At 40.8% G+C, this 15563-nt stretch overlaps 1 protein-coding gene across 1 annotated transcript in view; it reads left to right on the top strand.

Moving 5' to 3' along the window:
- Positions 1–15563, top strand: part of LOC135223972 (nucleosome-remodeling factor subunit NURF301-like) — a 216067-nt gene that overhangs the window by 130454 nt on the left and 70050 nt on the right. The window contains exon 15 of the mRNA XM_064262894.1: positions 3229–3321. Coding sequence (XP_064118964.1) covers positions 3229–3321 — 93 coding nt within the window. The remainder of the gene's footprint in view (positions 1–3228; positions 3322–15563) is intronic.

The raw sequence follows: 15563 nt of genomic DNA, 5'->3' as shown, positions 1-15563 counted from the left end.
AGGAGTACAAAGGTGAAGGCCTATACAACCATTATTAGACCCGTGTTAACGTATGGTTGCGAAACCTGGAGGCTGACAAAGGATCTGGAACGAAGGTTGGAAGTGTTTGAGAATGGAATCTTGAGAAGGATATGTGGACCGGTCTTTGATGCGGAGATGGGCAATGGAGAAGAAGGCCTAATAATGAACTGAGGGAAATGACAGAGGTACCCCTGATAACAGGCACAATTATGGCTCAAAGACTGAGGTGGGCGGGGCATGTGGCCAGGGCTCATGAGGATAGACTAATAAGCAAGATTACTCGAGGACAACCAGAGAGCAGACGACCTCCAGGAAGACACCCCGCATGAGATGGTCTGATAACATAAAAAGGGACATGACAAAGCTTGGAGTGGATGGTCCAGGGGATTGGTGGGATGTTGCACAGGACCGTGGTCGTTGGAAATTTCTTGTAGCGGTGGCAAGGAGCCATGGAGGCCCGCAGCCAGTGGAGTGAGTGAGAGTGATATTTAACAGAAGGTAAGATTCATCCCAAGTAATATAAATTATTTTGGATGAATCTTACCTACTGTAAAAGATAGCTTATATCTCTGAGCTGATAGGTGAGGAGATAATAAGCTCTAACAGTAGCTAAGTATCCAAATAATAAATTTTATTATTTATATACATGTAAATACATGTATATAAATTTTCATAATAAAATTCATTAGTTGGATACTTACCTACTGTTAAACCCTGCCCAACCAATTCTGATAAGAGCTAAAACAATCAGAACACACCTTGTGGAGAACAGGTGTACTAGACAGTCATCCAGGTTGTCATTGATCTTTTTAATTTGTTTGAACGCCAACTTGCCTATCGGCATGTAGATATAAGTTGTATTTAACAGTGGGGAAATATCCTAATATTAAATTTTGTAATGTTATGAAAATTCATATAGTAATTGTAATTTTTTAAAAATTCCTTTTAAAGTTAATGGCCTTTGATTTGTTTGTTCCATAGGAACATATGGTCATGCTGAATAATATTTTTTTGTCATTGACAAATTGTTCATACTTATTATCAGTTTTTATTGTCACTTTATGGTAATTGTATCCAGTGTAGGCTACAGGTTATTAAGCTAAATTACAATGCTGTTTAGAGCTGCTTTATGTGTTACCTCCTGTCTTGAGAGCATGGTTTACACATCAGCTTCAAAGTCCTTGAAGTAATGTAGTAAAATTCTGACACTAGGAAAAGGCGGTTCTTAGTTATTGTTCTGTTTACATATAGGTTGATTTTTAACTTTGTTAACCCTCTTACGCCGACTGGACGTATTTTACATCAACATTTTTTGTCTCCCGTGTGCCAACTAGACGTATTTTACGTCTACTTACAAAAGTTTTTTTTTAAATTCGCGGAAAAATACTTATAGGCCTACCAGCCTAAAACTTTTGAATCACGCGCCTTGGGGGATGCTGGGAGTTCACGGATCAAGGTGTTGTTTTGTTTACAATTGTTACGCAGGCGTGCAAGCGCGAATTTCTTTCTTGCCGCACTAAAAAGTATCTGTGACACATCTCGGAAATTATTTCGTCACTTTGACATAATTTTTGTACCATTGTAAATTAGCCATTACATGAAGTATTATATATGAAAATTTGCGCATTTTTATGTAGAATACAACAATAAAATACTCATGATTGTAGCTTTTATCAGCTCTGAGATATTTTCATATAAATAACGATAATTGCCAAAATTTCAACCTTCAGTCAACTTTGACTCTACCGAAATGGTTGAAAAACGCAATTGTAAGCTAAAACGCTTATATTCTAGTAATATTTAATCATTTACCTTAATTTTGCAACTAATTGGAAGTCTCTTGCACAATATTTCGATTTATGGTGAATTTATGAAAAAACTTTTTCCTTACGTCCGCGCGGTAACTCTTCCGAAAAAATCATACATGCGATTGTGGTAATAATTGCACCATTTTAAAATTAGCCGTTATATAAAGTTTTATATATGGAAATGTGTGCAATTTCATGCACAATACAACAAAAAATAATTGAAGGTTGTATCTTTTCTCATTTTTGAAATATTTGCATATAAATCATGATAAATAGAAAAAAAACCACGTTCGGTCAAATTTGACTCTACCGAAATGGTCGAAAAACGCAATTGTAAGCTAAAACTCTTCAGTCTAGTAATATTCAGTCATTTATCTTCATCTTGAAACAAATTGGAAGTCTCTAGCAAAATATTTAGATTTATGGTGAATTTAAAAAAAAAATCTTTCCTTCCCTCCGCGCGCGGATTCTCCGCCACAAATCTCTGAAATACGTACGTCCCATTCTTGGAATATTTGCTCCTTTTCATATTAGGCATTTCATAGAGTTTTATATATGAAAATGTGCGCAATTTCATGTAGAACAAAACGAAAAATATTTGAAGGTTGTAGCTTTTCTTATTTCTGAAATAATTGCATATAAAAAATATATATATAAAAAAATTAGACATTCGGTCAACTTTAACTCGTCAGATATGGTCGAAAACTGCAATTGTAAGCTAAAACTCTTACTGTATAGTAATATTCAATCATTTTTCTTCATTTTGAAAGAAATTGGAAGTCTCTAGGACAATATTTAGATTTATGGTGAATTTTTTGTTTTTGATATTTGTTTACGTCCGCACGTTACGAATTCATGCATTATTTTGTGATAATATTTTCTCTGTGTTGCTTTTATCGTTTTACAATGTGTTATATACCAAAATGATCGCAATTTAGTGTACATTACAAAAAAAAAAAAGTAACTTGTTACCTTTAACCGTTTTGCGCACAGCACGATTTGAATACAATTATATATGAAATTTAGTTTTTACGCTATCATATATCGCATTATTTATATATGATAATGATAATTTTTTTCATTTCTGATGGTTGCATACTAAACTTCAGGCAATGACAAAAAAAGGAGCCCAAAATGAACTCTTAATCTTGAAAACTAAGCACGCTGTGATTTTTTGAAAAAAAATATTTTTTCCGCTTCCGCGCTCACTCCGAAACCCCTCCGGCACACGGGAGACAATTTTTTATTTACCGCTCCGGCGTAAGAGGGTTAATTTATTCTTTGTGATTTTTGAAGTGTGCAGTGGTTCATTAGGAAGGAACTGCCACATGCTGAGTGTTGTTACAGGTCTTCACAAAAAATTAGTATTTCATGTAAATCTTTCTTTTTATTTTTGTAGGGACAAGGAAATACAAATGCTGCTGTCTTTAGGAATCTCCTCTCTCCTCAGTCTCAGATGGCATCACAGTCACCTGCTGTTATAGCAGTAAAAGTAAGTTTTATGTAAAATTGCTAATGCTGCTAAACATTAGTACCAGTAGGTCACCCTAAAGGCAATTCCCTGTGAAGCTTCAAGTTAAAATCATCAAAGGATTAACATTATTTAAATGTGAAAATATGATATTTTAAAAATAAATCATATATGGGATGAAATTTAAAGATGTAAGGTTTTATCTGCCAAAAGAATTTTTTGCTCTTCAATGCTTTTAGAGATATTAGCTTTTCAATAGCATTAGAGTCAGGCTATGCTCGGCCGCCAGAAATGCAATAATTAAAACATCATTTATATGCGAATACTATATGGTGTTTTAAAAATATATCTTACTTGGGATGAAATTTAGAGATGAAATGTTTTATCTGCCAAAAGAATTTTTCTTTTACCTTCAATACTTTTGGGGGTACGTATTAGTATTTGAAAAGCTTTAGAGCTAGGACATGCCATGCCGCCAGAAATGAGCCCGTTTCCAGTAAGATTTCACTTCACTCATAATTAAACTAACAACTAAAACACTGGATTCTTTTTTATATTTTATGTGCTTTAAGTGTTTTATAGCATCTGTTTTAAGAAAAATGAGTTGCACAAATCAAATACTTGTGTAAAGACATATTGTGCAGTTATTGATTATAAGAATGCATTTTAGTGTCTACAGAAAAACATTATGGAAGATCTTGGATCCCTGTAGCATTCTCACGTAATATATAAATATACTTGAAACTAGCTATGAACAGAGTAAATGCAAAGTTAATGTTGACATGATCTTGTCATGTGAATTGTGCAGTTATTAATTGGTTGCTACAAGGAAATGTTATGTCACTTTTGGTGCTTGCTTTTCTCATAAATTTCATTATGCAAAAGTGATAGAGTATGCAGATTTTCAACCCTCTTGTGCACAGGCTGAAAATATAAGGGTGTAAGGTACACGACCTTCCCCCTGGGCTGAAAAGAACACGCGCATGGAAAAGTTTTTGGTAAAATTCAGTATGTCTAAACTATAACTGATATATGCTTCTGGTTAGTGTTACTATGTCTGCAAATGATTGAATTATTTCCTAAAGCTATCAGAACATCTTTACGAGGCTTAGAAATAATAAAATCGATGTGATGAACGTGAAATTTTCAAGAAAAATCGTAGATATTTTTTGGAAACAATTATGAAAAATATAATAATTAGGTTTGGGGGAGTTTGTTTTATACCTAAATTGTGTAGAAATGTTTGATCTTTCACGTGGAAGCATAATTTTGCTATAAGTGTGTTTGCTAATGAGCTGTAATTGATTAAAACATTTTAATATTTTACTGAGTGCAATTTTCAGATTTTCCAACATACTTATGTTAATGTTTTGTATCGTAGCTAAGTAAGCTAGCGGTGTCGGGTTTGTGTTTGCACTTACGGGGGAAAATTTATTGACGTGCTACACATCATCAGATCATTAGAGGGTTAAACTGTAAAAACACTACACAATATGAAAAGCTTGTTTGTTCACGACACTTACCTGTCAGATATATATATATATAGCTGTATTCTCTGAAGTCCGACAGAATTTCAAAACTCCCGGCACACGCAGTGATCGGCCAGGTGGTTAGTACCCATTCCCGCCGCTGGGAGGCGGGTATCAGGAATCATTCCCATTTTCTATTCAGATTTTCTCTGTCGCCGGTGCTCTAAACTACTGTTTCCAGTACCTTCTTTTGCCTTGAGTATCCTGATTGTCTTTTGGTTTTTTGACTGGATTTGTGGCTTGGCATAAGCGATCGTGGTTTGGAATTGGATTTGGCTTTGACTTTTCTTTAAATAAGATGTCTGGAATTAGTTCTGCTAGTTTCAGGGTGTGTTGTGTGCAAGAATGTAAGGTGAGGCTACTGAAAGCTTCGGTAGATCCTCACACCCTATGCACGAGATGTAGAGGTCATGTTTGTTTAAAGGATGATAGATGTAAAGAGTGCGAGAGTTTAAATGATAACAAATGGAAGATTTATGATTCTTACGTACGAAAGCTTGAACGTGATAGAATTAGGAGGTCTTCCTCCAGGAGTGCTTCTGTTTAAAGTCAGGGTAGTAATTTACCTCAGTCTAACCCAAATGTAGATGTTGTTGCTCCTAACTCTGTAATATTGCCTTCGGGCAATGAAGTGGTATCTACAGATGGGAATGCACTTGTTATGATTATGGAATCGATTCGTAACTTAGAATCGAAAGTGCTCGCGCTCCAAACAAACGTGAAGTGTAGTGAGAGTGTTCGTGCCCCTAGTGTTGTGGAGGGGGGCGTCAGATCGATCCCATAACGCTTCTAGGCCTAGACCTCTGTCTGACTCCCAGGACTTAGGGAATGGGCAAGTCGAAAGCCGAAGGAGGGTTACGGGAACTAACCACCGGTCTGACGTCCCTTCGGCAGGTCCTGTGGACACATCCCAGGCTGCCAAGGATCGTGCACGAGCACGAATTCTGAGAGAGTGCTTTTCGTCCTCCGAGGCGTCTTCCCCTCACCGGGATTGGAGCTCTCGGAGGACCTCTCATGATGAGAGCGGTAAAGACGCAAGATGTCGCACAGGCGGCCGTCGTCTTTCCCGGCCTCTTAAGAGAGGTTTTAAAGAAGAGGACGCTTCACGTCCTCCTTCTCGACCTGCACTTTTGTCCTCTCCTGAATGTTTCGAGGATATTACTCCACAGAAGAGATTCAAGATGTCTTCAGATGAGGACGCTTTTGAGTATTCAGATCGTCCTAAGTTTATTCCTGAGAGGAAGGAGAGGGCGTCCCCTCGCCCATCGTCTTCTCACAGGATGAGTCCTTCACCTGATCGTGGATCCTCGCCATCCAAGAAGAAGCTTGTGACGTTACGTCAACGATTAGCTTCGTTTTTCACAAGAAGAGAGTAAGAACCCCGTCGTAGAAAAGACCTTTGGTTACCTGTCAAGAGATCCAGGCAGTCTCCGTTATCTTCTCGTTCTTCTACCTCCCCTGCTTCATCGCCTTCTAGAGGATGTCAACTCAACTGGAAACGCAAAAGCCCTTTTAGGGAGTTTCTAGAAGAGATGAAAGTGACATAGGCGCTAGATGTCGCACAGGCGGCCGTCGCCTTTGTCAGGAGGTGGAGAACCTTCAGAAGACTCGCCATGACGATGTTCGTCGGTTCTCTGGGGAGGACCCTCGACCACTTCAAGATTCTTCTGAGCGTAAATCTAGAGGCTTTCGTGACGATATACGTCTGTTATATCAGGACGTTCAGCGAAGCTGTCAAAAGGAATTCATTCGGAAGCGTTTGATGCAACATGGAATTCCTCAAGACCAAGACTTCCGACAAGAGGAAGAAGATCGACGTTCTCCGTATAATCACTCTCGTCAGGACGCTTGCGATGACGAGTTTATGGTTGCTATACGTCCTTCAATTCGAGACTTCGGTCGTGAGGACGCTTTGAAAGACGCGAGACGTCATTCAGATCGGAACAAGCGGCAAGAAGCTCGCGAAGTTGGTTTTGAGGACGTTCGACGTCATAAGCGTCAAGACGCTAGCGCATATAATCGTAAGGACGCTTTTGCAGGCGCTCGACGCCTCTTACGTCGGGACGCTCTTCAGGAAGTTAATAAGGACGCTTTGGATGACGCTGAACGTCCTGCACGTCAGGACGTCCAGATTAATACTGATATTGCTATTCAAGATAGACACCCTGCTCTGCAAGAAGATGATCAGAAGTTGAAGTTGACAACGAAGCAGAAGCGAATATCTTCGTCTATCCCTGCTTCAGAAAGAAGCTCCCTTTTACAAATGGGACCTCGAGGTTGAGTTACTTCCAGAGCTTCCGAGGACCCTTCTGCGATTAACAGAGAAGGAGAGTCTTCAAGTGAATCTCGCCAAGCCGATGAAGAAGAGCCTTCAGAGTCATCATCGTCAAGACTATATAACGTTGACTCGCCTTTTGAAAGACTTGTTCTCTGACAAGTTTCAGGCTCCAGTTCCGCTTTCTCCGCCTTCTCAACTGACCTCTTCGAAGGCAAGGAAAGCGCCTGGTTTTGTTAAAATGGCTACATCGCTCTCTGCTAAAAGAGCGTTTAAAATTATGCATGATTGGATGGAATCCAGAAAGGCTAAGGGCAAGACTTCCTTTGCGCTACCACCAGCGAAACTAAGCGGAAGAGCTGGAATATGGTACGAGACCGGAGAAGAAGCAGGATTGAGGCTTCTTTCTTCTGCTCAAGGTGATTTCTCTAATTTAGTAGATGCGTCGAGGAGGTCTTACCTGTCATCGGCTAAAGTGTCATGGACGATGTTAGAGATGGATCATCGCCTTAAAGGCATTTATAAGACGCTGGAAGTTTTTAACTTCTTAGACTGGTGCTTGGGTGCTCTAGACCTGCAGTCTAGGAGCCCTGACTCTATTTCATTAGAAGAACTATCGAGTGTTCTGTCGTGTATGGACAAGGCAGTGAGGGATGGTTCCGACGAATTGGCATCCCACTTTGCAACTGGAATCTTAAAGAAACGTGCACTGTACTGCAGTTTTACCGCTAAGTCCGTGTCGCCTGCGCAGAAGGCGGAATTGTTATTCGCTCCTTTTTCCTCTAATATCTTCCCGCAAAATTTGGTGAAGGATTTGTCGGTGAATCTGCAAGAGAAAGCTACACAGGACCTTTTATCTCAGTCATCGAGACGTCCTGCAGCTCAATCTTCTGCCCGAGTCGCTCAAGCTCCTAAGAAGAAGTTTCAGCCCTTTCGTGGCAAAGCTCCCCCTAGAGTTACCTCTAGAGGAAGGGGCTTCTCGAGAGGCAAGACTCCTGCAAACAGTAGAGGAAAGAAATGACGTCTCTGCCCTTCAGACACCGGTGGGAGCGAGACTCTCGTTATTTGCAGAAGCTTGGAGAGTAAGAGGGGCGGACACCTGGTCCCTCGAGATAATCGAGAGAGGGTACATGAAGCCCGTAGATCTGTCGCCGTCATACCAACCGCCGAAGCAACAGATCCTACTCGATCTCCTCGATCAAATGTTAGAAAAGAGAGCCGTAGAACGAGTTCTATCATTGGATTCCCCAGGCTTTTACAACAGTTTATTCCTGGTTCCGAAGCAGTCTGGGGGATGGAGACCTGTCCTGGACATCAGCAGACTGAATCTTTTCATAAGAAAAGAAAAATTCAAGATGGAAACGTCTCAGTCTGTTATGGGAGCCCTGAGGCCAGGGGATTGGATGGTCTTTGGACCTACAAGACGCTTACTTCCATGTCCCGATCCACCCTCTGTCCAGGAAGTTCCTGAGGTTCATATTGAAGGGACAGGTCTTCCAGTTCAGAGCTCTCTTCTTCGGCCTAAGTACGGCTCCTATGGTCTTCACACTTCTCATGAGGAAAGTAGCGAAGTGGCTCCATCTCTCGAAAATAAGTCTCGCTCTACCTAGACGATTGGCTCATCCGGTCGTCGTCGGAGGCTAGGTGTCTGGAGGACCTGCATACGACGTTGCAGCTGACGAAGGCCCTGGGCCTATGAGTCAATTTCGAAAAGTCCCATCTGACCCTGACACAGTCCATTATGTATCTGGGGATTCAGATGGGTTCAGCGGCTTTTCGAGCTTTTCCATCTCTAGAACGTCGGCAAAAATGCTTAGAAAAAGTGTCAGCCTTCTTAGGGAAAGCGGCATGCTCGGTGAAGGAATGGATGAGTCTGCTGGGGACCATTTCTTCACTGGAGAAGTTTGTTTCCCTGGGGAGGTTGCACCTCAGGCCGCTCCAGTTTTTCCTGTCAGAAAACTGGGAAAACAAGGAGAATCTAGAAGAGACTTTGAGAATATCTCAGTCGGTCAAAGACCACCTGAAGTTGTGGCTCGATCCAGTCAAACTTTCGGAAGGATTGTCCCTCGAGCTACGGAGCCCCGACCTAGTGTTGTTCTCAGACGCGTCCATGACGGGCTGGGGAGCAACTCTGGGGAAGGAGGAAGTGTCAGGTCTCTGGAGAGGGGAACAGAGGACTTGGCACATAAACCTCAAAGAGTTAGAGGCAATTTGGTTGGCTCTTCAGTTCTTCGAGGGACAAGTTACGGGCCGGATTGTTCAAATCAATTCAGACAACACCACGGCGCTTGCTTATATATAAAAAGCAGGGGGGGACGCACTCTTGTTCCCTGTTCAAGATATCGAGAGAGGTACTGCTTTGGACGAAAGAGAGGAACATAATGATATTGACGAGGTTCATTTCAGGACTCCAGAACGTACGTGTGGACATCCTCAGTCGTCGAAATCAACTACTTGCAACTGAATGGACTCTACATCTGGAAGTCTTCCTGTGTATTGCTCCCCTGTTTTAGACCCAGGAGCTGTAGCTGTTGATGCCATTCTATGGGACTGGACGGGGATGGATGTCTACGCCTTTCCACCGTTCAAACTCCTAGGGGAAGTTATCAGGAAGTTCGCAGCGGCGCAAGGAGCCAGAATGACCCTGATAGCCCCGTTTTGGCCGTCAAGCGACTGGTTCACAGAGGTCATGTCCTTTCTGGTGGACTTCCCAAGGATTCTACCAGAAAGAACCGATCTACTCAGACAGCCCCACTTCGAGAGGTATCACAGAAACCTCTCCGCTCTGAGTCTGACTGCATTCAGACTATCGAAAAGTTGGCCAAAGCGAGAGGTTTTTCAAGAGCGGTGGCAAAAGCTATTGCCAACGCAAGAAGAGCTTCCTCTCGAGCTGTTTACTAGTCGAAGTGGGCTGTCTTTAGGAGATGGTGTAGGAGGAAAGACATTTCCTCCTCCAAGACCTTTGTGAGCCAGATCGCTGATTTCCTCCTTCATCTAAGGAATGTGGATAAGCTTGCGGTCCCAACGATCAGAGGGTACAAAAGCATGTTATCAACTGTTTTACGACATAGAGGTCTAGACTTGACCAACAATAGGGACCTTCACGATCTTTTGAGGTCCTTTGAAACAGCGAAAGTACAGCAACTGAAGACTCCCTCTTGGAACTTGGATATAGTTCTAAAGTTTTGTATGTCAGGTCCTTTCGAATCTTTGCATACGGCCTCGTTAAAGGACTTAACAAGAAAGGCTATTTTCCTAACTGCTCTGGCCACGGCAAAGAGGGTTAATGAGATTCAAGCCATGAGTAAGAATGTGGGTTTCAGAGGACACGATGCAGTGTGTTTTTCTAGCAAAAAACAAAAATCCTTCTAATCTTTGGCCCAAGACCTTTGATATCAAGGGATTAACAGAGATCGTGGGACGAGAACCAGAGAGAGTCCTGTGCCCTGTCAGGGCTCTCAAATTTTATCTGGAAAGAACAAAACAATGTAGAGGCTTATCGGACAATCTGTGGTGTTGTGTAAAAAGGCCAGACTTGCCAATGTCGAAGAACGCCCTAGCGTTCTTTTTAAGAAGCACCATCAGAGAGGCCCATACATTATGTTCAGATGGTGATATGAAGCTTCTGAAGGTTAATGCGCATGAAGTTAGAGCTGTAGCAACTTCGGTGGCATTTCAGAGGAATATGGCACTCAGTGACATACCCAGTGCCACATTTTGGCGAAGCAACTCTGTGTTCGCTTCACACTACCTCAGGGATGTGAAGACGGCATATGAGAATTGGTACTCGCTTGGACCATACGTAGCCGCAGACGCAATCTTGGGGGCGGGAAGCAGCATGAATCCTATCCTATAGAAAAGGGATAGGTGTGCTTTTAATTATTGGTTTTGATTTTATGGTTGTGGGGTCGGCCGCTTGAGGCGGACTTCCCTTTCTGTAGCCTAATAGTTTAAGGGGAATAACGTTCGTTAGGCTAGGTCAGGTGGTGGTTTTACGCTTTGTTGCCCTCAGAGTATGGTCAATATGGTCTAGTCACATTGTGGTCACGCTCCCGTTGACAGATCATCTAGAACTCACCACCTATACAGGTCACTACCTTGCTGGAGACTCTAGTAAAGCAGAGGCAGACTTGGGTGACAGTAATCACAAAGTCAGCTATGCTAACAGGTAAGGAACCAAGATGTCAATCATCTGCATGTAATTGTTTCCAAAATCATTCTGTTCTGTCCCTTCCCACCTCCAATATTGGGATTCAGCTATATACGTATATATATCTGACAGGTAAGTGTCGTGAACAAAATGATATTGTTATGATACAATAGAGTTTGTTCATACTTACCTGGCAGATATATATATAATCAAGTACCCACCCACCTCCCCTCAGGGGACAGTGGCACTAGAAAATCTGAATAGAAAATGGGAATGGTTCCTGATAGCCGCCTCCCAGCGGCGGGAATGGGTACTAACCACCTGGCCGATCTCTGCGTGTGCCGGGAGTTTTGAAATTCTGTCGGACTTCAGAGAATACAGCTATATATATATCTGCCAGGTAAGTATGAACAAACTTTATTGTATCATAACAATAACATTTTAATATTATGATTCATATATCTAGAGATGGGACTTGAAATAAATTTAAGATAAACAAATAATTGGGACAGACCTGTGTTGGAAGCTTAAACAAACAATGGACAGTTGAGTAAAATTTGGAAATCAAACAGAAATTGTACACAGAGGTCTAGTATGAAATGTATGACTATGTGGACATGAAACCAGGTCACAAAGGTACTGTTGATTTATTTATTAAATGAAGCTTCAAGTAGAATACTTGGAATCACTCAAATGCTTTATGTAGGGAGATATTGATGAATGGGGAATGGGGATGTCCGGGACTTATCCTCGCACAACCCTGGGGAGAATAGTACATAATTTTGTCAGCTGCACTTTTGTGGACTTTAGAAAGATGGAATCCCCATATCTACTTGGATGAGAATGGTGAGAAGGGAAGTCAGAGATTTGTGTAGAGTTGTAAAGGTTAAAGCACAGGAAAGACACAATTGGCAAATATCCCAGAGGACTTTTGCATTATGCAGCTTTTGTAGGCAATTGAGATTATATTATAACAATGAAGATACAAATAATGCAGTTTTAACTTGTGTAATTCAGGGCAAGTTGCTTAAATTAGGAAATAAAGATAAGAAACCTAAAAGTAGTTTTTGGTAGCTTTAGTCTTGGGTTTTTGGCAAAGGATCCAAATTAACACAATATAGTGTCATATAAAGTATTTACCATGTATTTTTTTAAGAGTCAGTTGTCAAATACTAGTCTTTTCATATAAGTGACTTACCTAGTAATTACATAGGTAATGTTTATAGCGTGTACAGCAAGTTTTTAAAAAATTGTGGTAGAACTTTTGTTTTTCTAGGTGACAACCTCCTCCCTCTAATAGGGAAACAGGGAACTTGGTAGGTGGGCTACACTTCATTTTTGCCAGCTCTGATATACACATCGGCAACATTTCCAGCAGCTTTCTTGTTGGTTTTTCAGTTGTCTTTGCAGATTTCAGTGAAGTACAATTTTTTGTTTTGGTAGGAGCAAGCTTTGGATAGTTTGTTAATTTTTTTGGTATTTCAAGCAATTCTAGTATTGCTATTGCAGCAAAGGGTGTAAGACCTGGCTAACAAAAATTTGTTATGATCCTCATTCTATCTGTGCAAAATGTAGGGGATAGCAAGCAATGGAAAAACCTTAAAGTCTCACTTAGACAAATTAGAGAGTGATAGGAAGAGGAAAGCAGCTTCTAGAACTGAGAGACGTCTCGTAGCCTAGAAACTCCTCATAAACTGAGAGAGGCTAACCCTGTTGCCCTCCCTACTACTACTTTTCATACTTTTTCTTGTACTCCCTGCCCTCCTCCTGTTCAACCTCCTACTCCAGTGCCTGCCTCCCATGCTTCCAACCCCAATACCATTGCCAGTCTTGAATCTAGGTTTGATGAAAAGATAAACCTTTTGATAGTACAGTGGCAGAGTAGGAGCTTCACTCAAAGTGATAAAGTGTTTGCAGAGAAGTGAAGGGTGAGAGTGCAGTGCAAGTGGAGCTGGTGGCTATCCATCCCAATGATTTACCTAAACTAAAGTCACTGGTATACTCCACTGAACCTGGGAGAAGACATATTAGAAGTCCAAGGGAGGCCGTTGTGGTTTGCCTACAGTTACTCGCCCCCTCAGTTACGCCTGTTGCACAGTCCCAGTGTCAGCAGACAGCCATTGAAAAGGCATGTCTTAAAGGTAGCATCAGTTATCTTCAAGCTCTTCCTACGACTCTGGGGAGGACAGGAGGCACCACAAACGATACCTAGACTCCCTTATCATTTAAGCGCCCTGCCGAGGATGACGGTCACCGTTCATATCCACTTCCAATTAAGCAGTATAAGAAGTCTACAACTGGTACTTAAGGTAGATTCTTGAATGAGCCCTGTGCCTACAAGGTGTTTGTTTGGCAGCTTCTGATCAGGAGGTTGGCAGCTCAGTCAGTGTCTCATATTTTAGCCTGTAGCTTAGAAAACTAGCAATATGTTTATATTTCTTCATTTATCTCTCATTTTGCACAAGATAGGAAAGTTTTTGTCAAACCATGGGATTCGTCATTGTACAACTGAATAATTTTTTCATGAAATCAGTAAGATAAAACACAAAGGAATTATAACGGTACCTAATTTTACTTATCCAATTTTGCATTGTTCCTGCAATCAAGATAAAATAAAACTTGTGTTTACATATAATTCACCCTGAATACACTGGTGCTTTCAGATTTTATGTTTGTGTGGTATGTGAAGAGAAAAGGAAGGATATGTCTTATTTACTGTATTATGTCAATAGATTTTTTATAAATAAATGCACAGAATTTCCATTCAGTTCCCATTATGACTGTCAAACATTTTCACTCCAATATCTTATATATATGAGTATATCTGGATATAGTATTTTTTTGGACATAGTACTTTTTAAAATAAAAAATAATAATCAGATGGATGCATCTGGCATCGTTGGAGATCTAGGCAGGCTGCAGGGAATTCAGTCCTAAGCTTTAATGAGTTTGGTTCAGCATATGTATTGTTTCTAATTTTTTTATGTATATATATTTTCAAACAAAAGAAATATCAGAGTATTATTTGAGTGATGTGAAATAATGATCTCAGTGGAGTATTAAATAAGAAAGAACTAAATAAGACCTTCCCTTTCAGGCTGAGTCAAGTATTGATGCAACATTATAAGACATATTCTTCATTTTCTCTTCACACATCACATGCATAAAAAATCTGAAAGCACCAACATATTCAGGGTGAATTTATTGTGTGAAAACACTAGTTTTATTTTATCTTGATTGCATGAAAGATGCAAAATCCGATGATTAGTAAAAACAGGTATAGAGAATTAAATGCTTCTCTTTTCACTTTTACTCGTAATTCCTATGTATTTTATATTATTGATTTTGTGAAAAATTATACAATTAATACTGAATCCTATGGCATGACCAAAACTTTCCTATTTTGTGCAAAACAAGAGGTAAATAAATAAATATGAACATATTGCTAGTTTTCTAAGCTACAGACAAAAATATGAGACAGGACTCGCCCAAGAATCTTTCTTTTTTTTGTGGGGGGCGGCTGTTAACTTGACTTCCTACATTTACATACACGATATCAACCACCACCTAGTTATGCATTAACCTCTTTTACCCTAAAAGCTATTCACAATTTAAATTCATAGGGAGCATCCTGGTGTTTACAAACTTGCGTTCTTACCTGGCATGATCACTGAACAGGATGAACCCGGAGGAATGTCTTATTTCAACCAGTTGCGTCTCAATCCATCCACTAAGTGACGTCGCCTCCTCCTGCCATCCCCATATAATTTGCGTATATGGAGAGGCTTCCTTCCATCACCTTAAGATCAGCAGGGAGCATGAATGTAACCTGGTGCGTTTGCATGCAGCTTGTTCCTCATTGCTCTCACCTTCTTCCTTTAGTGCTCTCTGCAGTTTGGTGTTGTTGTACTGGAGCCTGGATGTCCGATGATATTTTGCACTGTGTGCAACCATCACAGCTTCAATGCCATGACCGTCATCGAGTCTTTCTAGGTGAAATTATCATGGAAGCTCTTCAAGTTCACTAAATTGGACCAAGTTCTCTGTGAGTGAACTGTACCCACTCCCAATGTCTTTTCTCTTTGATTGGTCAGCTTTGGTCAGTGTCTCCGTCTTCTCCTCTTGACATATGAGGCATAACTTCCAGTCAGCTGTGGTGAAGTGCAGTGATGCTGATGAAGTTCGCTCACCAATAGCAGCAGCTCGTCTGAAGCTCTTGGACGTGGTGGAACTGTCTCCCAAACCTGTAATGAAACTGACAATGTTAACATTTCTGTTGTCACCACTACTATCAACAATATTACACTAC

This window comes from Macrobrachium nipponense, chromosome 10 (assembly GCF_015104395.2).
Source record: "Macrobrachium nipponense isolate FS-2020 chromosome 10, ASM1510439v2, whole genome shotgun sequence".
Lineage (NCBI taxonomy): Eukaryota > Metazoa > Arthropoda > Malacostraca > Decapoda > Palaemonidae > Macrobrachium > Macrobrachium nipponense.
Note: the sequence above shows the minus strand (reverse complement) of the source record. Positions and strands in the feature narration are given on the sequence as shown.